This window comes from Penicillium manginii (genome assembly GCF_028828005.1).
Source record: "Penicillium manginii strain IBT 31320 chromosome Unknown utg000002l:1.0-5564898.0:1.0-5567710.0, whole genome shotgun sequence".
Lineage (NCBI taxonomy): Eukaryota > Fungi > Ascomycota > Eurotiomycetes > Eurotiales > Aspergillaceae > Penicillium > Penicillium manginii.
This window is the reverse complement of record NW_026643103.1, coordinates 1,482,767-1,505,502: the sequence shown is the minus strand read 5'-3', so window position 1 is coordinate 1,505,502 and position 22,736 is coordinate 1,482,767. Positions and strand designations below refer to the sequence as shown.

Here is a 22,736-nt window from a genome sequence, read left to right as displayed (position 1 = left end):
AAAGAGAAACGGGCGTCATATTTTTGTTTGCGAAGTAATTGAGGTATTTCAAACGAGGAAACATATACTACTTTCTGTCAAAATATTATGGACTGAGGAAATAAATTGCGCTTTTGCAAGCCGTGAAATCACGACTGAACCGAGTCTCACGCTCAGACAATGCTAGTAAATATTGTACAGGCATCCATCTCAAGCAGCATACTTAGAATCAGAATTTGAGTTCGCAGGGGCATTCTCGATATTTTCAACTTCAATACCTCCCTTTAAACTGAGCGGAATTGACCTGCGGCGAGGATTAACCCGGGAGATTGCCACATTTTTCTTGGTCGAGGTGTTTCGAGCTTTCCCATCAGAAAGAAAGAAGTCGTCAATCTGCTCCAGGGTCAATCTCGCAGTTTCGGGCACGAATAAGTAAACAAGACCCAGAACAGCAACCGTCACACCAAAATAGAAGTAGCCAACATTCACCCCCATGTTCCCGTGTTCCGCATTTAACATATATGGTGTCCAGAATTGAGCACCAAATGCAAATATCTGGTAGAAGAATGTTGTGTTTGCCTGACCGATGGTGCGTAATCGAGTGCTGTGCATTTCGGCTGAAGCTAGCCAGACACTGGAACCAATAAGTCCGCCAAAGACAAACGCCCAGATGCAAAGGAAGGCGACAATAATGTTCTTTGCGTTCGTGCTGTCGCCAAGGGCGGTGCTAACGGAGGAGAGGATAAGCATACAGCTGGCCATTAGGCTATAGCCAAGTAGCATGGCGAACCTTCGTCCGCCGCTATCCAAAACAAATGGACTCATGCAAGCTCCACCAAAGATACAAAGACCCACTATTGCATTGATGAGATAAGGATTCTCGATCCCTATTCCTTCCAGAAACAAGGTTGCATAAGGGGAAACAAAATGAATACCGGTTATTGCCAATCCAACCAGAATGAATGCTGAGATAGCTGTGCGTTGGAGATTATGGCCCCGGTAAATCTCTGTCCAAGATGTGCTGGCATTGGTGGCTCGGTCGTATTCGAGAGATTGCTGGATATCTCGCACTTGTGCTGTGACCGTGTCTGAATATGGCATCACGTTTTGAAGTGTGCTGAAGGACCTGCGTGCTTCTTCTTCCTTTCCCCGTACCAATAACCAACGAGGCGATTCTGGGAAGAACATCATCCCAACGCCGAGGATAAGGCCAAGTGGGATCTGACAAATAATAGGTACTTTCCACTGCCAGTCATCCTGCGCTGGGAGAGTTGCTGAGGCAGCACAGACCGCAGATGACACAAGATTTCCCATGCCAAGCCCGATGTTGTAGATCCCAAGCAATAGACCCCGTTTGCTTGCAATGACGCATTCGGTTCCATAAACAATACTGGCAGCGCCAAGTTGGCCGATACCAATCGCACTTATGCTTTTGCACACCATGTAGTTCAAGAAGCTTCCCGATGTCCCTAGCATACCTCCAGCCCCAGCAATGCAGAAGAGACATGACACTTGTATGGTTCCCCGGCGACCGATTTTAGGGCCAAGAACTCCAGCCGAAATGCTTCCCAGTCCCATGAAGAGTACACTTATCCCGACAAGTGATTGCTGGAGTGCGGTGAGGGCACAGGTCTCAATAGCCGTTCCAGTCTCTGGATCAATTGTCTGTTGGCAATGACCAAATGCCTTTTGGTAGGATGGCATAACCAAAACAATGCCACCATAGCCGCCGTCAAAGTTGGCAATCCATGCAGCAAATGATACCCAGATTGCAAGGAGAAACATTCTCCTAGTCACTTTCTGCGGCTCAATTCTGGAATTCGTCTGCGCTTCCATTGTTTATAGGCATGCGGAAGCTAGGGGGGTTGGAACCGAGATATTCGGGATGAAGACTGAAAGATTTAACATACAGGATAGCAGAGCATCTTGATTTAAACTCGACAGGAGAGTATGTCCACTTGGTGTATCGTTATAATTTGAGTTCGCCGGTGGCTCTGGTCCCGCTCGTATAACCCGGGGTCCCGCAAACTTTAAAGTTCAGGATCACGACCCGCACCGTAAGAGAGGACAGGTCTGGCGGGACAGCCCTGAGTTTAATGGAATAAAAAAACTTTAAAGCCCCAGTATCGCCAGCCCATGTCTTGTGTGTAATAAAGGAATAATCGAAAAGTATGGAGGCTCGCGCTACACAACTCCTAACGGAGCTGGAAATCAAATCTCTGCTCATTCGTGAACGTTACTATAGAGACACATCGCAATGGGAGAATTTACGCACTTCTTACCACAGTGATGCATCTCATACATCAATCAAAATCACTTGGTATGCGACTCACCCTAAAGCCAATCAGGGTTCTCCATCTCATTATTTGCCGAAGCTTACGATTTCATAGGTTTGAAGGGAACATTGACAACTTTGTTTCCGCATCCAAAGAAATGGTCAACGGAGGTGTACATGCTACACACACCATTCAGCCAGTTGAAGTTCATATCAATGGAGACAAGGCAATCTCCGAGTCCACTGGCAGTATCAGTATCCGCTTCACTCTAGACGACGAGGACTATGACTGTGTTTCATATACGCGATTTATTTCCCGATTTCAACGGGTCGAAAGCGAATGGAAGATGTTAACCCTTGAGGCCGTCTATGAGCGCGACTCAATTGTTCCAGTCACGCCAGTTCCTCCGTCTGTAGGAAATCCGAAATTGGTCTCGACTGGTGTACGGGATAGTTACCGGTGGATTGGATGGCTCTTGAGCCGAAAGGGCTTTCAGATAGACCCCAATTTACCAGGTATTGACCGCCCAGCCTTTGTAACTAAGCTAATGGAGGAATCTTGGTCTTGGTTGGAAGATTGTCAAGCAGAAAAAAATCAATGAGATTTGTACAGGCGATTGAAAGGTCTCCAGGGATATCTTCTTGGTATTTAGGATTACCTGCTGAAGGCTTCATGGAAATACAAAGTCCAATGTTCGACTTGAATGTGGTACTACTTCTAGTGGGAATTTCCCGCGCACAATGTAATGAGTGTTTCGGTTTAGCTGTATAGTATTGCGGCTCATTGTTTACTGATAGAGAAAACTTGAAGGATCTTTTCCAGTTCCAATAGCCTTCTACAAATTCAGTTCTATAGAATTTTTGTAATTCCAGCATCTATTTAGATTTTCTGTTTGTTTCTGCGTGCATCATTCCATAAAGGAAACTATCGGTTGTTTGGTTTGAGGGGGTTGGTTTGGTCCCAAATACTGCATGCTGTAGTAGTACCAAGTGCCCATAATTTTGAGATGGCTGAATTTGAACATTTCTTTCCTTCGCCTTCTTTTCCATAGCACTTGCTGTCATGATCTGATCGTAATGATCGTCATTCTCCAGGACATGTCACAAGACAACTGGAGGATTTCCACAAGGGTAGATACCAGGGGTTTTCCCATTCGCCACCGCAAAAAATTCATCTCCACCCACAGGGGTTATTTCTCCCGCTCCGCTCTTAATTACCCCCTTCACCTTTGTCGCACCCATACCTGAATGTGCCATTAGTGGTAATTTTATATGTAGACAGTGGAAAAATGGGTCTGTTCCCAAGGATTTGGTGCTACAACCCAATATGTGCTACTCCCGGGCGTGCTATAAGCGAGAGTTGACTGTATTTGACTCAATTGCCTGATAAGAAAACTGCCCTGGTCCTCGTGTGCTGGAAGTTTCACGATAATGTTGAAATATATACTTCTCATTATTTGAAGATGATACACTTTTTCCAAGGTTGCTAAGAATCATATAGTTTGTTCATAGCTAGTAAAATAGTATGTTTACTACCCAAACACATAGTGTAGTTTCCTGGACTTTTATAAAATGCGTTTCTAAATTAGTTCTTAGCCAGTACTAGATTAAAGGAAGTAGGGTCCGGGTTGAGTCGGGGTCGAAGTCAACTTCGCGGAAATTTGACGTCTGGTCCCGCACTAAACCTTATCTCGAGTCTTGCTTAACTATTTGACAGCTCAGCTGGTGTCCACCCTAGTAGGCCTGGTCTACCCGAGCGGCTGATTCCTTTGGTACCCTCTCTGCTTCAGGCAAATGCAGGACGAGCAGTTTCATGAATATCTTAATCTACGCAGAGTCGAAACTTTCACGTGACCGTCCTCGGGGTAGTCTAGCGGGCTCTATCCGTTTTCCAGATTTCGCCCCTCTTCGCTAAACCCGTTCTGTTGATTCATGAATCATGAACACTCGGGCTGTCCAATGAGACCCCCGTCGATTTTTTCCTGTGGCATATGTGCCAGCGAAGGATACTATTGACCACGGATGGGGAGACGGTTCCTGCAGGCAAGGCGAGTGGGACCATTCATAACAGCAGAAGACGATTTTACGAATGTGCTTGACTTGCGCATGCTGTCAGATGGAAACCATAATACAAAATCAGCAGCATTCCCCAGCCACATAGGCCACGGGCTATGGTATGGCAATCGGTGATGAACATTGACCGTGGCGCACCTCAGGCTGGATGGATCAGACCTAAGAGCGCCACCTCCAAGCGTAACTTTCGATGGTCAACCGACTTGCGAGTTTTGTCGGATCAGGGCTCATTACTGTGTTAATTTTCTGCCCATTAATCAATCACGCGCGAAGCTCGCAGCCCCAACCAGAGCAGTGCTCTTCTTCGGATCTCTACAACGCTTGCTAGGCTAGGGGGGCTCAATACCATCCACCTGCTCCACTAACGATGACGTCGCAGCTATATTTTGAAGGCCCATGGTCGATTCTCAGCACTGTTTGCATCGGCAACGTTCTTATAGGGTTCGTTGTATGCGGCATCACCTGTTTCAATGCCCTCGGTGCAGTACCGATAGTTTCATCCGTTGGTGGAGCCATCGCCAACGGAGTTTGCTATTACGTCTACTACGGATCAACTTCTCCTTTTCAAAGCGCTGTGGCATCAGTATTTGGAAACTTGTTTTGGCTTGTACAGCTACCACCCCGCCCACTCCGATTTACCTGTTCTAATGCTAAAATAGGTCCAAGAGGCTAGTTTATTATTTTACAGCTACATCATACTAAGCTCCGTTCTTCAAGACTTCCGCCGCCGCATTTTCATTTTTCTATTTTGGGTCGTTATGCTCGCAATTATTCTCACACGTATCCCGATTGCCGTGTTTGAAATACGACCCCTCCTTCAATCCGAGGTACCCTTGCCAATTATCACCAATTACCTCCATATCGGGCATTATAGCTTGATTGCACTTCTTGAATGTATAAGTGCGTACTTTATGATTGATTTGTTTGTATCGGCCAAGAAAACGTCTCTCGAGGCAGCTCTACGGGTTGGACTCTTTCGCTATCTTGTGCGGAGTACGGAAATCCGTGTCGCCATTCTTGCCGTACTAGGCATTACCCGAACTTTTACACACGCCTTCAGAACTCCAGGTCCGAAATTGTCCAACATTGCTAGTCAGCTGGATCTATTTATCTATACTTTGACTTGTCTCTTTCCAGTTGTTCTGTAGTAAGTTCATCTCCACTACTCATTTCGGCAGGAAGGAACTCTAACATAGGTTATTCTCCAGTATTGATTTACTGGCGTCGAAACTCATTTTTACTAATCAGGTAGGTCATTGAGCGTTTCATATGGCTATTGAGATTTTAAGCACCAAGATAGCTGAGTTCAAGCAGCAGGCACAGCAGCACATGGTCATCGATGAGACCCAACTTGTGAGTGATTTGGACTATGGTAGTCGTAGGTAGAGACAGTTCGAGGGGTCCGGATCGCTATGATCATCATATCTCCACTACAGCTATTCAATTCTGTGCTCTGCTATTTGTTTCACATATTTCCTTGTGGGGTGCTACTATCCCTCTGATTCAAATATCAATCTTGCATTGTTTGAGTGCGTTAACAGACCCAAGCCAAGGGCCACAAGGGGTTGCAGGCGGGTGCAGAGCAACGATAAGCTAATTCCTCACGGGCCAATGAAGCCGTCCTCCGCAAGGTCATTGTATGGTGTGAGCACCACAAGAACTACTCCCCTACATCTAAGTTCTTACAATAGCTATAAAACTCCTAAGTTTGGCTAAATTAGGTAATAGGAATATTTAATCAAATCAAATCAAATCAAAAAGTTCAGACTCACCTATAGACCATTGATAATGCTGTGCTCGATTAGACCCGGTGAATAAATCACAGCCGTTAAGAGGCGCTCATAACACGCCATCTGACAGCTTCGAACAGCAAATACACCTCGTAGGCTCGGGCTATCGCACAAGAGCCATTGGGTGTTGATGTTTACTGGAGCTGGCATTCAATTCGAGCCCACTAGGGCTTCTACCGCTACCAGGGCGGTACTAAACGCACCATGAACCGGGCTAGTTTGTTCACGCCCCTCACGGATCTATTGTGAATGTAATCGCTAGTCCGGACTTTAAAGCTGGACCAGATGTGGTAGGTACTAGTATGAGGTTCGAAGACAACATGTGCTGTATGTGGATGTAGTTTAGTTGAGCTCTTGATCGGCCTTTCAAGCTTCTAGTTTAGAGGCGGGGAAACAAAAGAAGTGCAAATCAGTCGTGGTTGGTTTGCAATTTTGAGAGCGGTAGTCCTCATCCGGAATTTTGCTCCATTTGCAAATTATGCATAGTTATTAAGACCTGAATTTGACTCGTGGCAGATGGATAGTAGTAAAAGGTTCTTCCCATAATATAGATTGAATGACGCGGCTGTTTGCAACAAATGGAAATGTGTGATTGCTTTCTAATGCTATTTTTCATAATGTTGGTTGTATGAACAAGCCATAAAGCATTGGTAATCGCTATTCAACATTCGCCTAAAGGATACATTAGAAAGTAATAGTAGAAGCTTGCTTATTCATTCACGATCACAATCATAGGAGAACCTCAACTTCGGTTTCAGGTACATCATATTGATCGCATCATCATAAATCACGAGCTACTCATAAGAACGCTCAAGTCAACGGTGAAACTTCAGACCCATCGCTAGGTCCACGCTTTGGCAGCTCGTAACTAGGATCAGCCTCACGGTGCTTTCGACCAACAAATAGCCAACGGAAGCCACGTGCAGTGGCCTTGATAAGATCCCATGGATTCATGGCATCGAGGAAAGCCTTCATGCCCAAGAAACCACCATAGTAGCGCTGATCTGAACCGTTGCTCATAATATCGCCCTTGTTGAGTACGTAAGGACCCCAGGGGAAGCCCCAGAAGTGCAAAATGGCGAAGAGAAACATTTCAATGCAGATAAGAAGATTAGGTAGCCCATTATTCCAGTCGAGAAGCTGGACTTTGGCAGATGATTTAATCGTTCCAGATGAGGTCAGGTAGTCGATGATTGTCTTTACTAACATTAGAGATATCCCAGAAAGATGGAACAATTGGATGTGAGTACTCACCGATTGCCAGAAGGAAAGGAAAATCACAAGTTTGATACAGAGAATCTTGAGGAACGGCCTTTGATGCGCGATGTCGTTCTTGATCTGGATATAAAACTGGATCAAGCAGTACATAGCAATGGTGACAGCAATTGACTCGATAACCAGGATCTGAAACTTGTTAATAACGCTGGAATTTGGAGAAATCGAAAGTGAACTTACCCAAACATGGGCATAGTATGGGCTATCTGAATCTTCGCAGTAGCGGTTGTCAGCCTGAGCTGCAACAGCTATGACTGTCATAATCACTCGCAAGATGCAGTATTGGAAGACACCAATCCAAATGACCTGTGTCACACGTCAGCTTCAACCCTTTTCTCTCTTCCGAAGGCAGGGCTGTCATACATTGAACCAAGTGAGTCCGCTGCGCGGCCTCCGCAGCTTGCCTTTATCGCGGTTTCCACAGAAGCATTTTTGCATCCAGTTCATGGGCCAGACCCAGTTCAGTGGCTCGATACCACGGAAATACTCCTTCTGGGTGTGGAGATCGGGTGCAATGTAAGAGCAAAGCAGAGTGAAAAAGGAGGCAATCGCAAATGGCTCATAACAATAACCAATCAGCTCAAAGTATACAGAGTGCCTATAATAGTAGACACAGAGAAATGAAGCGATGGCGTAGACCGGAATCATAAATAGGATACGGATGATGCTGAGAGAGATTAGAACAGGAACTGTAGATCAAATGAACGACTTACTATCGCTGTTCATTGGGATTGCTATAGTGAGTGGCATGGCCGACCATAATAATACTGGCGAGGATGAAAGCCAGTACTGTAAAGATGGCACAGAGAATCCAACATAGCTCGTGGAAAGTGATGCCACCATCCCAGAGGTTAACCTCATGGACTGTTAAGAGTATCAGGTACCGAAGAAAGGGGGGGTTAGGCTCGAGTAAGCTTGAAACTTACTGGTGATATCCTCCTCAGTGGAATTACACTTGGGCCAAGTCATGGCGGAGTAGATGATTAGATGAAGCTTCCGGAGTACTCACAATTATTAAACACTTGAATGCGGCCGCTGACGTGTGGAAAAACCGGATCGTTGAGAATCATCATAAAATGTTCGGACTCCACTAGTTCCAATCATGATCGGCATAAGGCTTGTTTTCTTCGCGCCGGTGCGGGACGCCGCGTAAACATGTGGACACGTACGGCACGGCAGCCAATAGTCACCACTTTGCAAGCACTCAGTAACCCACACTGCCTACCATGTGCCTACGTGCAATGTGCAACTTTATGCCTCTCTCCTCCCCTCTACAATATTTATACGATTTTCAATGAATCTTTAGAGCTACAGCCTCAACATCTTCGACACTTTGCAAAATAATAAAGTAAAAAGCAGTTATTAATTAGAGTCTTCTGGACCAGTTTATTTTCTACAAGGAATTTGTCAAAAGTCTTACATATATAGAGGAGTGGTTCCTTGATTTTGTTAGTTAAAACGCTATTTGTAATATGTAGCAAAGTTTATCATAGTCTATAATGGGGCTCCATCCAAATTTCTTGATCTAGCAGAGGCCCCAGATGGACAGAAAGCAATGGAAGAGCTTTTCGGAAATCAGACTGTATGCAAAATATCAGATCTCATGGCAAAGCAGTCGCCTGTCGAACTGCCCGCTGAGAGTACCTCCCACGCATCGCCAGCTGAAATTTCCGGGATTTATGAGGATTTCTGGAAACATGTAACGAGCACAAAATGAGTAATTTAACGTCTTTTATCACAACGAATAGACTGAGCCACACCCTGTCTCTGGGCAGCTGACAGTTTCACAGTCAACGGTACAATACTTTGTGTTGTTGAGATATAGGGTTCAATATCTTCCGTCTTCTTTACTAGCCTCTTTCATGTATAATGGGCAGCAGTGGCTATTTTAAGATCAGTCGAGGTTAGTCACGCTAACGACACCTCTTGGTTTTCAAACAGATCGGCACGGGTAGCAAGAACCATTCAAATTATGAAGTGGATTTATGCCGAATTACCTGGCTTTGGTACAGATGGAAATAAGAGATCTATTATAGGGCGTACAAAGCAAACTAAACTGAATATAGTCAATAATATTATCTGGTCAAAAAAAGAGATAAGCACAGTGCTAATTGATTTATCAGCAGTAGGTAGTATTAGAGAGCGGCTTGTGGATAACACCAGCATCAATAAGACGCTCGTAGGACCAGTAATCCCTCTGAGTGCCCTGGCCGTCAACAGCAGCGCTGCTGTTGTGCTTGATGTTCCAGAAAGAGCCACCTGAAGCATAGTGGGACCAGGCATAACGCTGAGTGTTGAACAGGCTCATACGGTTCTTGAAGGTATTGCTGTAGAGAGTTTGCAGGGCCCATTCACCAATATAAACTGGGAACTTTCCATCACCACCGACGACAGAAGCTTGGCCACAGATGGCACCGTTGGCCCACTGCGAGTAGACGCCAGAGGCAGCGAAGTAGTACACATGGGTGTCAATGACCAGGTTCGTCTTGGCAGGGAAGTAAGGGGACCAATGCTCCTCACCGAGGAAGCAATCCTGCATCATCAGGGGAATACGCTTGTCAACGCGGGCAATACGATCCAGGACTCCACGGGTATACTTGACGATCCAGTTTGTACCGTTGTTGGTCAATGTGTTGGGCGACGCAAAAGCCGAGGGGTTGTCAGAAGCCTCGTTGAGATGGGAAAGAGTGAAGGCCCAGGGGTATCCAGTATCAACGAAGAACTGAAGGACCTGATCAACTGCATCGTAGGAGTATTTCAGGTTGGTGTTGTTTTGGAACCAGCCATCATTTCCGGCCTTTTCTCCGATGTCAAGGGAGTTGACACCGCCTGGGAGAGAGTGCAAGCCAACGACAACGCGCATGTTGTACTTCTCGATGGCATAGGTGGAGATCTTCTTCAGCCAATCCTTTTGGTTGCCATGATACAGGGCGGATCCGGGAACCTTGATCCATGCTGCGTATGTGGTTGGGATACGGAGAGTGTTGACGCCTTAGGAATTGTTAGTAAATGTCAGATTGAAGTAGTATAACGTCATTTTGATGGGGCGAAATTACCAACGGCCGCAACCTTGTCAATATCGTCAGTTGTGATGTAGGTGGCATAGCGCTGTTCCAAAACAGAACCACACTTATCGCCCAGTGTTTCACAGAATGTCCATTCGTCGCTGGCATTGGGGGCATGTTGGTCCCACCAGTACTGGTCAAAGACCTGCTCTTGCTCCAGCCAGCCGCCAAGGTTAACGCCGTTCGCCTTGTACGAGGTCCAGTCGGTGAACTCTCCAGCAGCAAGGGTAGCGGTGGCAGTGGCAGACGTGGCAGTCTGAGTAAAGACCTTGGTGACGCTGCTTCCGTGAATGTAACCGGTAGAAGTCACAGTGCGAACGGCAGGGTTCGAGGTCGATGCGGTGTATAGATCGGTGTTGATACCAGAGCCCACTGCCGATCCACCGGCAACGGGGGGCAGTGTTTTGGTGGAGGTGGAAGTGGCGGCGGTATTCTCATTGTCAGTCGTTTTGATGGAAGCAGTGGCGGTATTCTCACTGTTCAAAGTTGAGATAAGTACATGCTCGTAACAAAAACGGTCCTTGGTGGGAAAGCTTACGAGTTAGGGTTCGATCCAGCTATCTTGGTACCAATCTTGGTAGTAACAGTGCGATCGCCATCCTGTCCAAAGATAGTGGAATCGGCCACGGTGGGGGCGGCGCCACCATCGGCAGAGATTGTGGCAGTAGAGATAGTCTTAGTGATGGTCTCGGTAGTGGTAGCATAGACAGTCGTGTGCAAGTGAGTGGGGGCGTTGGTGCACTCGATCAGAATAGTGTTATCAATAGTGACAACAGTATCCTCCTCCAGCAGGACGTCGACAATAACAGGAAATTCGACGATGTGAAGAGAAGTGTGCAACACTTCACCGGTAGCAACGAGATTGGAGCAGGTCTCATCGGAGTGTCTCGCCTGGATGACACGGGCCGATGAGACTCCAAGAGAGGCCGCAGCCACGGCAAGGCTAGAGAAACGCATTGTTCGTGACCAGCGTCTAAACGAGTGACTGTGGTAGGAAAAAATATCAAGGGCGTGAAAGAAGGAGAATAACCCCCCAGAAATGAGCGTTACAAGGTGATAGGGTTGGTTGAAAAGTTCGGGGGCTTCTCGACTTTTTATAATACAGCTGAGAATACCTTTCCCCGTTTTTTTCTTAATGATAGCTCGCTATAAAAGACCAACTGGGAAAATATGGACCAATTCAGGTGATCCAATGCCGTACTGGGGTCCTTCTGAGGAGATCCATAACACGCTCTCAGCTTGTACCCCTACTCACAACAGTTGCCATTCGACGATGTGACCATGGTACGAAGTGAGCTACTAATTCGGCGAGAGCTCTGGATCTGGAGTTTTGACCGAGAGAGGACTAAGTGGCCGACGGGATTGGCCGGAATCTTGCGAGAATAGCTGTCTGTATGTTTCCCAAAAGCCTAGCTATCGGGTGCGTGGGTCATTTTCAGGGACCGAGCAGGGGTTGTGGCCTCGGATCAAGGGTTCATCGGCCCTTTGGCGACCAGTAGCCAGTCAGAACCAGCATTGAGTGGGATTGATTTCGATGGTTCTAGGGAATCTTACACTTGGCTGTAAGGCTCGATTCAAAGACCCACCGATCAAGGCAGCGTTCGAAAATACTGCAAGGCTTGGGCCCGGAAATTCCGAGGCCTCGTTTTCCGTCAACAAACAAGCCTACCTTTACGGAGTACTTTGTACAATGCTTAAATATTCCACGTAATTAGTGCTGCTGACACTTGCTGCGAAATCGACTCTAATGCTTGGAAATATTGGATTTATCAAGCCGCTTGATTGAGGATTTCCAGGGTTCTCAATCCCCAATTGAAGGCATATCTGGATCGAAAATTTCATCCATCCTGCTTTTTTAAGAAACGAAAAAATGTTGGCGAATGAGCGGGACCCGCGGGTATCTGACTTGAGTCTGATACGAATACGTCCGGTATTTACTTGGCGGGCTCGGGCTCGCGATAATCAGCTAAGCTTTGCTAGGCTTTTTTAGACATCTCGGTTACCCGAGAGCAGTCTCCGATCCGGGATATCCGATCCGGCCCGAAATGACATATTGTATTTTTGCTTCGCTTCGTGCACCTCAATACAGGGGCCGAAGGATTGATGTGCATACATAATATCACTACTGACATCAACGGGGACATCCACTATGAAAAGAAAAGAAACCCGTTTTCAATCTGGAAGCAGCTATCCGAGATGAAACCCATTCCACGAAAACCCCAAGACCGGCACTTCCATGATTGAAAAGAGCTAATTTTCGTATGGTGGCGGCTGTTTTTTCTTTACGTTTTTCTAAAGGCCGCAGACCCACTTAGATCGTTGAGAATTTGCGCTAGAAATTAGATCCCTCGCCTACCTTCGCCTAGCTGAAAAGAAGACTGTTTTGGCAGGTGGGGACTGGTGAAATCTAGATTTCAAATTGCCGAAAGGCAGCAGGTTTTTACTATTTTGGTACTCCGTACATAGCTAGTCTCTAACTAGTGTGGTAAGCCACGTGGGAATCAAACAAAGTCACTTTTATCCAGAAAGTGCATAAAATGACATATTTTATTCACATTTCGCATTCGTGTGGTTTTTTCTTGTGTCTAGTATTTACAAACCGAGGAAGATTGAGTGGTGAAATGCGGAATATTTGGCCTGAGTTGCTTTCATTTATTACCGAGGGATGATTTTTTCTTTAAATTAATCTCTGAAACCAGAGGGTTCGCAAGAGCATTCCTGGCAGCCTCATCACCAGCCGCACTCTTCTTTAGACCCTCACCTGAGCCAAGGTGCTGATTTTCCCACCCCCAGCCAGTAAAATACACTCCGATGAAGTATGTTTGACGGCCGGTACCCTTTGGGTGGACTGACGGTTTTTCTTCAATGTACTTGAGCTTGGTGCCATTGCCCATGACTTTCGTAGAAAGTTCATCCTTTGAGTTTAACTTTGACTTCTGTGGTCCCAGATTGACCAGCATTGGTGTCCATAAGCCAGTCAGCCATTGCTCTGCATTGCCATACCCACCGACAGGATCAGAAAGTATGATTGCAGCCACATAAGCCTCGAAGATATCACCTCTTATCTTGACCCATAGCTTCAACTGATTGTCGACGAAATTATGTGGCACAACCGCCCTGCGAGAGAAGTCGTATGAATCAGCGAAAGCCGCGAGTGTTTCGTTTTTGACCAGCAGCTCGCGAATTTGGGATATTCTGCCCGAAGGAAGACCGGGAAATGTTTTCCAGACCAACTTTGTCGCTATCAACTCGATATAAGCATCCCCCAGTATCTCCAGTCGGTCGTAATTTGCATCGGAATCGTTGGCACAAGCGGGATGGGTGAAGACGGCCTTTTCCAGGCGATCGTCTAAGATGGGCGGCAAATCGGGGAGGTGTGAGTTGTCTTTTTTATTCCTCGAATCAGAGGTAAAATGATTGATTTTTTGTTCTTTGTTGATTTGTGTAGTTTTCTCCTTTGCTTCTCTTTGGCACAATAAAGTGTCAAGTGTGGAAATTGTTGTTGCGATATTGGGTTCGGCTTCAAGTAGATCGGTGTCCTTCTTGACCTCCCGGATGAGTTGTTTTAGGCTTGAGAGATGGGATGTTGATTGGGTTTTCTTGGCGGCGTCATTTTGGCTTGTAGTTGAATCGACTGGTAAACTTCTAGTCGAATGTTTTGTCTTCAGAGTCTTGTCAACTCGTTTCAATGGGTCATGCCGACAGGTTCGTGATGGAGGGGGGGTATAATTCTGGCCGCACGGGTCGATGTGAGGGGGAATCAAATTCTTACCTTGATGCGCTTGTCAGTCTGACTGCTGTGCCTGTCACCGGAGACTTCGTGCGACCTTTTGGAGCTCATTTTGGAGCAGGTTGAGCTGAGGAAGAGCTTCATGGCGGGCCCACCTCCAAAAAAGATATAATCACGTGACTCCATCGGAGGCACGCGCCCGAGGCCGACCAGGCCGATTGGATTCATCCACCCTCATCTTCACTTCGACGGTCAACACAACCCTCGAAGCCGTGCGAAGATGTCACAACCTCGGATCCTCGAGTTGGTGAAGGTATATCACCATTACAATACACAGGAAAGATCGACGTTTGGCTGATCGTTCCGCTCTCTCTAGACTCAATGTCGCATCTTCTCCCTCAATTTCAACCCCCAACGACTCCGGCTCGGAAACAAGATCCTCAGACAACGGCTGCGCGGTCCAGCACTCGCGGCATGGTATCCCAAGAAGGATGTCTCATTCAGAGACCTACAGAACACATACAAGCCACTCGGCTTGACGACCTTTGACGAGGCCGAAGACGATCGAGAGGAAGCCATTCAAATGTATGTGTACCGCATGCGCATGCTATTTTCGAAAGTTTCGCCCATTGACTTTATCCTACAGTGCCAAATTGCGAGGAAAGGGACGGCCCAAAAAGAAGAGAACCGCAGCCGGTAAGTTTTGTCTTTATCCTCTCATCTCAGCCCAGTTGAGTGGCTAACCAATAATCTACCAGAATCGAAATCCGCGAAGAAGAAGAGATAAACCCGCTTCCCCACGGCAAACACTCCTACATTTTACAAGAACTTCGATTGCCCATTTAGTCCCCCATGCATCTAGCTTGCTGTCTCTACGCAACGATTTAGATCTGAGGCTGTGGTGGTTTGGATTCTTTTCACCTCACGTGCTCAAAAGCACGCTTTTCTTTATTAGCATATCCCTCAATCACATGTACACTAGACAAGAATTGAATTGAAGGGCCCTAAGGCCCTGGCAAACCTTCAATATCACATAATCGATCCACTGAATAGATCCATCAGACATGTCGTCGCGGCCAACGTAGTTTGCGCGAAAATGTAGCGGGCGGTGAAGACAGCAACCAATGATATCGTTGAACCGGAGGGTAGCTTGGCCTTCGCGGAAACTGCTTCACGGCGCGACTCCATTTGACTTTATCAACCTCCTGCAGCTCTCTCCCACAGCTGAACCACCCCGTTGATTATCGTGGGTTGTCAAGTCAGTGGCCATGGCGGGAAACAAGAACCAGCTTCGAAGAGCTCGGAAAAAGGCCCAAAAGGCCGAGGTGAGTTCTGTCCTCGTTCCCGGCGCATGATTCGTCACTAACCTCTCATTTTCTGTTAGGCTGCTAACGCGCCGGTCGAGAAGCCCCAGGAAACAGATCCAGCATCATCACTACCACCCTCCGCCCCAATTAAAGAAGATGTATCGTCTGTCGCGCCCGCTGCAGCCGCCCCAGCGGACGATGACCCACTCTGGGAGATGTACAAGGGTCTCGTCACAAAATTCGACGAGACTGGAGACAATGCCCCTACAAAGGAGAGCGAGAAGCCGGAGGTCTTCTTCGATGACGAGGACGAAATTCCCGACGAGGAGGAAACCGACGAGCCCAAGATCTCGAAGAAGAAGCGAAAGGAGTTAAACAAATTATCCGTCGCCGAATTAAAGGCCATGGTACACAAGCCGGAAATTGTGGAATGGACAGACACTTCTGCCTCGGACCCTCGACTCTTAATTCATCTCAAGGCGCATCGAAATGTGGTTCCAGTCCCTTCCCACTGGTCCCTCAAGCGCGAGTACCTTTCGTCCAAGCGCGGTGTTGAAAAGGCACCCTTCGTTCTTCCGAAATTCATTCAAGAAACCGGAATCTCTGAAATGCGCGACGCCACATTAGACAAGCAAGATGCTTCTTCCCTCAAGCAAAAGCAACGCGAGAGGGTAGCGCCGAAAATGGGAAAATTGGATATTGATTATCAAAAGCTCTACGAGGCTTTTTTCCGCTTCCAAACTAAGCCGGAATTGACCCGTTATGGTGAAATCTACTACGAAGGCAAGGAGTACGAAACCAACCTCAAGCATCTTCATCCCGGTGACCTGAGCGATGAGCTGAAGGAGGCACTCAACATGCCCCCCGGGGCCCCGCCACCGTGGCTCATCAACCAACAGCGATACGGACCTCCACCTTCTTACCCTGCCTTGAAGATTCCAGGTCTCAACGCGCCGCCTCCAGCAGGTGCGATGTGGGGCTACCACCCCGGAGGATATGGAAAACCCCCCCGTGGACGAGCATAACAGGCCGCTCTATGGCGGTGATATCTTCGGTGTTTTACAACCTCAACAAAACGTCCAGCAGGGAGAACCCGTTGAGAAAGATCTTTGGGGAGAATTGCAAGAGTCAGAAGAATCCGAAGAAGAAAGTGACGAGGAAGGAGATGAGGATGAGGAAGACGAAGACGAAGACGAGACACAGGAGAATGGAACGCATTCTCCGAGTGGCTTGGAAACCCCCCGGTGGCATCGCCTCGGCCGTCCCATCGGAGATTGGGACAACCGAAAATATCTCAGGAGAATTCGATGTCCGCAAACACCACCGCGGAACGGAGACTGAGGAGTCTGTCCAGCCGCGAAGCGCTTACCAAGTCATCCCTGAACGACAGGCCAATGTCCAGGGATTCTTTGGCGGCGACAGAACATACGATCTCAGCCAATCGTCCGGAAACCCACCTTTGCTTGGCGCAGACGACCAAAATCGCAAGCGCAAGAAGCCTGGCGATGTTGAGGTATCTGTTGATTTGGATGCCCTTCAAGCTGGGGACGGTCTGAACAAGGACAATCTTCAAAATCTCTACGAATCGGAGAGACAACAACAGAATCAACCCCAGTGGGGCTTTCAAGAGGACCTGAGCGATATGATTGCACAAGAGAGCCGCAAGCGGTTACGGAAAGATGAAGAGCGAAAGGGCAAGCGTTGATAAATTTATTTGTTTGTTCTGTTTCTTTGGACCATCACAGGCGCTAGCTATCTCTTGTATTTTTATCACCATGACCCAATTTCGAAATCTTTACTGGACGATATGATTTTTCGGGCTAGTTGATTGATGTAGCACTGTCTTGCCTGGTATAGGTATACAAATTTTTGCATTTCGATGCAGTAGAAATATCTACCCCGGATGAAGGATTTATCGAAAGTAGAGGCGTTATCTGCCACTGTGTGTACTGTAGTGGGTACCAGTAGTCATGTAAATCGTACTATGAACACGGAAGTTCGTCATGATAGCCGAGCTTTGGTTGAGTCAGACTGGACATAGTTATTGGACTGACCCAGAGACCACAGGGGAGTATTTCACCATCCACGTCACGGTTCCATTAATGTATTCCTGCTTGAAGAAATTAGTCTCGTCGTACGTGCTAAGAAAGCAAAACATGCACCTCGGATCCCTCATGTATCTAATCGGCTGTGCAAGTATCGTTTGCAGCAAGACATCACGGTCATAAGTTTGACCTGGTTTGTGTACCCTGATCCGCTGTTGTCTCATCAAAGATAGCATGACTAGTGGTTTGAAAGCCATTGTCCCACTGGAGTATTGTTAGTAGTTGCATGTGACTAGCTTGCAAGAGCATAAATGTAGAACATAAACTGTTTGTTGGATAGTGAAAGTGTCACCAGGATATTTTCAGGGTCTGTTGGCATCAGAAAGGGCTCAGTATGCAGATCGCGACATCCTACCTGCTCGTCCTGAGTAGCAGGGTCAGTTCTGCCAATTTACCATCTGGGCTCTGTAAGACGGGAGCGTCAGTCTCAGATTTGTCAAGTTGTTGCCCAATCATCATCACCAATGTTCTTGGCGTTCAAAATGATCTTCTTGTATATCTCTTGGTGCTTGTTGACATAAGTAACCCAGACGAGCTCTTTCAGCTGCTAGACAAATTCCAGACGGACATTCCGGCATCCCATGTTACTGATCAAACAGTCCGACTCCAGTCATATCCAGGGGTTGGTGGCTGCAATAGAGGTCCCTGCCAGTCATTGGTTCCCGGATACACGTGTATACTTCAGTTCTCCAATGCTGTTCAATGAATTCCATGAGTCCTTTTCAACCACATCTGGTACTCCTGTGTACGGGCTTTCCATACACTTGAAGTCTGCAAACCGGACGTCTGAATACTGGGCCTTGAGAATGACCCAACACAGTCCCAATGGACTGTGAGAAGCAGGCTTGCAACCCGTGGCGTCACCGACTTCTACCACTTCCTTATCGAGTCTTTGTGTGAATTGGAATACCTCCCGGTTCCATTCTTGACCGTTATAGGTTGACTCTCCACGCAGTGGAGAAAATTGGACCGGGCAATTTTGCCTTGAAATCTATCAGCAGGGAAGAAGATCCAACGAATTAGCTACCACTTACCCAGCGTGTCTCAGCCAACTAGGCCATATAGGCTTTCTTCTGCAGCTTATGCTGCAGTAATATTTCCCTTTTGTTGGGTTTCCGATCTCGAAGTCTGTCTGTATGATAGATTGGAATGATCACTATCGTACCATTATCGAAACCCTGCTCGATTATTTTTATAGGCATATAGCTAAGAAAATTAGCGCCCTGTCTCATGGTGTATATGCAGAAATTCAAGTAGCGAAGAGAGACTTACTGTTTCGAGGATCCCTAGTAGCAGGGTTTGACTAAGATCCGCTGCTGAGCATCTAGGTCTCCATTCTCGTCGGGAAGTAGGTATAGGCGGTCCGATTTGAAATGCTTCTTAGGGCCAGAAACTGGATATTCCAGGAGATGGTAAGAGAGAAGAACCAAAGACTGGTCACTTTTTGGAGCCGGTTGTATACACAGAAAGGGTTTATCTAAGGTAGCACCTGCCCAATTAGGTACAGTTGTGTACTTTACACTTCTTTGAGTTTTGATTGGCTACCTATTTAAAAGGCGCTTTGTCATCTGTATATTTTCTGCCACCACATACCGCACTGTCCTTCCCTTGGATCCATCCGCATTTGCGCGACTGAGTTCTAGCGATATCGAATTCACATAATTCTTGGGGATGGATCGTGATCGCAGAAGGTTGGTTGCGCCCAATTCCGCGTATGAAATATCACTAACAATGTCTAGCAGATTTGACGACCGGCGAGGAGGGGAAAGCTACCGACCCTCAGACCGGTCCGCTCGATCACCATCTCGAGGCTATGAAGGCCGACGACGCTCTCCCCCACGAAATCGCTCTCGCCCTCGAGCAGACACCTGGGTACCTTCAAATCGGGGATTTGCACGACCACGAAGTCGTTCACCACCCGACTACCGCCGGCGCTCACGAACACCCCCCTTCCAGCCGCGAGCCTACGGTCAGGCCCCATACGGTCGTCGTCGAACGCCACCTCCTCGAAGATTCTCTCCTAGAAGAGATGAACGAAATAGATCGCCGCCTCCTCCGTCATGGAGGTCCCGGTCTCCTTACAGTGATGGGAAACCGCGCGATGCGTCACGCGGTCGGACCAGCCCGCGCCGTGCCCGCGACATTTCTCCAGGGAATCAAGAAGTTCGACCAGCCAGGCGAAGTACTCCCACCGTTCCCAATAGCGAGAGGAATGGTCGTGTATTGTCTCCAAGAGCACCTGCACCCGTTCCCGTTCCCGCGCCCGTACCCGCCCCCCCAGCCGACTTCAATTCGCCCGCAAAGTCCCTCTCAGCCTTATCGTCGCGAGCAACGTACCGATATGAACAGTGGCCGCCCTTCGTCACGATCTAGACAAGCATCGCCTAATCATCCCCTCGCAAGCGAGTCGAATACTACATCAAGACGTTCATCTCCCTTCAATCACGCCGAGCGTGGTGGTCTGCCTCCTCTTCAAAGCCGCAGCCGCTCACCTGCACGCCATTCTCCTCTCTACCGGTCTTCGGGTGCGGGCCCACCAGGACGGTCTCCTCGTCTAGACCAAGCCCAAGAAACGCCTGTGGTAAACCATGCGAAAGGACCGGACAGTGTGGAACGTTTACCTAGAAAAGAGTCATCCGATCAAGGGCCCCAAGGAGTGCCTCGCTTAAACAGAAACATTCCAACTCAGCCTCGAAACCTTGTTCTAAACCAAACCCCACCACTCGGACCATCCAGAGGTCCTCCACCTCACAATCGCGGGCCTCACAATGCTCCCACCCTTGCAGCACCAACCCGACCCCGTCACGCATCCGGTTCACGAGACGGTCCATGGATGGGATCACCCTCGATGGGCCCGCGTCGCCCATCATCCATAATGCCCTCGCACGGCGCTCCATCCGGCCCTCGAGCATCCTTTTCATCTCCAGTTCCCGGAGGCCCGGGCTACCGGGGCCACCCAGGTTCTCGCCAGGGTAGTTCGGTAGGGACCTTATCTCCTTTGACGCCAAAACCTCCCAATTATCTTGCCGGGCTGGGATCGATTGTCCCGGGGGGCAGAGCTTTACCTTCGGCGCTAGATGTGACGACTGAAAGGCGACTTGCTCAACTCGATGCAGATAAAGAAAAGTTACTTGAGCAGATGGCGGCGACACAGAAGCCTAGGAGAGCAGGCCTTCGCGATTGGGATCGATTGGATCGCGAAAGTTCAATATGTGCGTTGAAGAGTGAGCTGGCTGAAGGGCACCTCCAGCGCATGGCAGATGAAAGTATTGGCGGAGGAGTGCTGTATTGATTTATGCTGGCTGTGTTTATGGCGTTAAGTGGTCTCGTTCTACATATCCTTGTTCATCAAGTTATTAAGGAGTTCTCGGAGGGGCAGGGTCATACTGGAAGCGCATTGGCGCAACTGTACTATTATGATGTCTTTTAGACACACACTTTTCAATTGAAAGTAATCATGATCATGATCATATTAATATTCTCATATTCTCATATTTCCAACCCTTTTCAAATACCCCATCACATCACATACGTAGTTTAGTGGAGCTCCCGCTTGGCCCCGGCGCGTCGTACCTGAAATGATCGGCAGTTTCGTCCCCCTTCCGTTGCGCTTTCGTGTCAACAACTCTCTTCTTCCACCTCCCCCCCCCATCTGCGCAACTCATCCGACACAATGAATATCTTTAGGTTGCTAGGTAAGAATAGCCTGGAATTACACATCTTGACCTTGGCCATAAACTAATCCGACCCGTCCAGCCGATTTCTCCCACCTGGCGTCGATCTTCATTCTTCTTCAGAAGATGAAGTCGTCCAGCGTACGCTCCTCCGCCTCTCTCACGCTAGATCACCACTAATTCCATGTCGCAGAGCTGCTCTGGTCTATCATTCAAGTCGCAAGTGCTATACCTGCTGGTTTTCGTCACTCGCTACCTAGGTGAGATAGCTTGCCACCTGTCACCCCCACAGTAGACAGATCCTCCGCATGCAGTGCAGTACACTAACAGGGTGGCCTTTTCGAAACAGATCTCTTTTGGACCTTCACAGATTCGCTGTACCTCACTATATTCAAGCTCCTCTTCATCGGATCCTCGGGCTATATCATCTACCTCATGCTCAACGATTTCAAGCCGACGCACGACCCGAACCTGGACACCTTCAAGGTCCAATATCTCCTGGGTATCAGCGCGATCCTGGCCATTCTTTTCCCGCACGATTATCGCATTTCTGAGGTTCGTTCATACCCGCGAGGCCATACCCAGAGTCAAATCAATTTGCCCAGCCAGCTAGCTCCTCGTAATAGCACCAGGGCCTAGATTACATGCTTGCGATAAGAGGACTCCAGCTAACCCATCAATAGATCCTTTGGACATTCTCAATCTGGCTCGAATCGGTTGCCATCCTACCCCAGCTCTTCATGTTACAGCGCACCGGCGAAGCAGACACAATCACAACACACTACCTATTCTCGCTGGGAATTTACCGCGCTCTTTATATCCCCAACTGGATGTATCGCTACTTTACCGAGGCTGCTTTTCAACGATCCTTTCAGCCTGTCCCCATCCTTGCGGGAATTATTCAGACACTGCTCTACTCGGATTTCTTTTACATCTATTACAACAAGTGAGTGCCAATGGAAAGACACCGGGGGCGACATTGTGTGGCAAGCTAAAGCTAACACTTTTTTACAGGGTGCTGAAAGGAAAGAAGTTCTCTCTTCCCGTGTAAACTCACCCAGGCGAAACGATGCGAGAATAGTGACGGTGGCGCGGCATGAGATCCTGATAGAGGCCAGCCACAGCCACTTGTTTAACATTCTATCTTCCCTCACTCGCTCTCCACGCGAGGCCGGACCAGACCGGTTTCTCCCAGCCCCAATGCCTGTTGCTGTCCTAGGCAGAGGCACGGCGGGAGAAACCAAGGCAATGGAAAAGGTTTCCATTAACGCACCTGGTATGCCTAGCTTAAGCTTTACGTTCCGGCCTTTCTGTGCGGGTGTTTGATCTGAGATCTGAATTTATGAATTGATGCTTTCACTTTCATTCTGTGTACCCGGAACCGAAACCTTCGACCCCCCCAAACTCGAATTCCAATTGATGTACGATGTTACCCTGGTTCTCTCCCTTGTTTTTTTAGTGCT

At 47.9% G+C, this 22,736-nt stretch overlaps 10 protein-coding genes across 10 annotated transcripts; 6 read left to right on the top strand and 4 right to left on the bottom strand.

Annotated features, from left to right (window-relative positions):
- Nucleotides 1–189: 189 nt before the first annotated feature.
- Nucleotides 190–1,815, bottom strand: N7533_001858 (uncharacterized protein; the record flags this gene model as incomplete). Its single annotated transcript, XM_057098508.1, has 1 exon — nucleotides 190–1,815. The coding sequence occupies one exon, from the start codon at nucleotides 1,813–1,815 to the stop codon at nucleotides 190–192; it is 1,626 nt and encodes a 541-aa protein (XP_056963644.1).
- Nucleotides 1,816–2,412: 597 nt separating this feature from the next.
- N7533_001857 (uncharacterized protein) lies at nucleotides 2,413–2,856 on the top strand (the record flags this gene model as incomplete). The annotated part of the gene is made up of 1 exon (XM_057098507.1): nucleotides 2,413–2,856. One exon carries the CDS (start codon nucleotides 2,413–2,415, stop codon nucleotides 2,854–2,856), a length of 444 nt encoding a protein of 147 aa, XP_056963643.1.
- A 1,838-nt stretch (nucleotides 2,857–4,694) lies between these two features.
- N7533_001856 (uncharacterized protein) lies at nucleotides 4,695–5,475 on the top strand (the record flags this gene model as incomplete). The annotated part of the gene is made up of 2 exons (XM_057098506.1): nucleotides 4,695–4,934; nucleotides 4,987–5,475. The coding sequence occupies 2 exons, from the start codon at nucleotides 4,695–4,697 to the stop codon at nucleotides 5,473–5,475; spliced, it is 729 nt and encodes a 242-aa protein (XP_056963642.1).
- Nucleotides 5,476–6,927: 1,452 nt separating this feature from the next.
- Nucleotides 6,928–8,361, bottom strand: N7533_001855 (OSTA/TMEM184 family protein; the record flags this gene model as incomplete). The annotated part of the gene is made up of 6 exons (XM_057098505.1): nucleotides 6,928–7,314; nucleotides 7,372–7,521; nucleotides 7,573–7,698; nucleotides 7,756–8,059; nucleotides 8,106–8,256; nucleotides 8,319–8,361. 6 exons carry the CDS (start codon nucleotides 8,359–8,361, stop codon nucleotides 6,928–6,930), a joined length of 1,161 nt encoding a protein of 386 aa, XP_056963641.1.
- Nucleotides 8,362–9,511: 1,150 nt separating this feature from the next.
- On the bottom strand, nucleotides 9,512–11,414 carry N7533_001854 (uncharacterized protein; the record flags this gene model as incomplete). The annotated part of the gene is made up of 3 exons (XM_057098504.1): nucleotides 9,512–10,383; nucleotides 10,449–10,933; nucleotides 10,996–11,414. The coding sequence occupies 3 exons, from the start codon at nucleotides 11,412–11,414 to the stop codon at nucleotides 9,512–9,514; spliced, it is 1,776 nt and encodes a 591-aa protein (XP_056963640.1).
- A 1,691-nt stretch (nucleotides 11,415–13,105) lies between these two features.
- On the bottom strand, nucleotides 13,106–14,298 carry N7533_001853 (ribonuclease III; the record flags this gene model as incomplete). The annotated part of the gene is made up of 2 exons (XM_057098503.1): nucleotides 13,106–14,128; nucleotides 14,230–14,298. The coding sequence occupies 2 exons, from the start codon at nucleotides 14,296–14,298 to the stop codon at nucleotides 13,106–13,108; spliced, it is 1,092 nt and encodes a 363-aa protein (XP_056963639.1).
- Nucleotides 14,299–14,467: 169 nt separating this feature from the next.
- N7533_001852 (mitochondrial 37S ribosomal mS33 domain-containing protein) lies at nucleotides 14,468–15,033 on the top strand (the record flags this gene model as incomplete). Its single annotated transcript, XM_057098502.1, has 3 exons — nucleotides 14,468–14,500; nucleotides 14,564–14,883; nucleotides 14,946–15,033. The coding sequence occupies 3 exons, from the start codon at nucleotides 14,468–14,470 to the stop codon at nucleotides 15,031–15,033; spliced, it is 441 nt and encodes a 146-aa protein (XP_056963638.1).
- Nucleotides 15,034–15,455: 422 nt separating this feature from the next.
- Nucleotides 15,456–17,199, top strand: N7533_001851 (U2 snRNP complex subunit CUS1; the record flags this gene model as incomplete). The annotated part of the gene is made up of 3 exons (XM_057098501.1): nucleotides 15,456–15,512; nucleotides 15,572–16,460; nucleotides 16,523–17,199. 3 exons carry the CDS (start codon nucleotides 15,456–15,458, stop codon nucleotides 17,197–17,199), a joined length of 1,623 nt encoding a protein of 540 aa, XP_056963637.1.
- Nucleotides 17,200–19,412: 2,213 nt separating this feature from the next.
- N7533_001850 (uncharacterized protein) lies at nucleotides 19,413–20,891 on the top strand (the record flags this gene model as incomplete). The annotated part of the gene is made up of 1 exon (XM_057098500.1): nucleotides 19,413–20,891. The coding sequence occupies one exon, from the start codon at nucleotides 19,413–19,415 to the stop codon at nucleotides 20,889–20,891; it is 1,479 nt and encodes a 492-aa protein (XP_056963636.1).
- A 381-nt stretch (nucleotides 20,892–21,272) lies between these two features.
- Nucleotides 21,273–22,324, top strand: N7533_001849 (uncharacterized protein; the record flags this gene model as incomplete). Its single annotated transcript, XM_057098499.1, has 6 exons — nucleotides 21,273–21,294; nucleotides 21,356–21,414; nucleotides 21,467–21,533; nucleotides 21,623–21,828; nucleotides 21,957–22,219; nucleotides 22,288–22,324. 6 exons carry the CDS (start codon nucleotides 21,273–21,275, stop codon nucleotides 22,322–22,324), a joined length of 654 nt encoding a protein of 217 aa, XP_056963635.1.
- Between the last annotated feature and the right edge of the window lie 412 nt (nucleotides 22,325–22,736).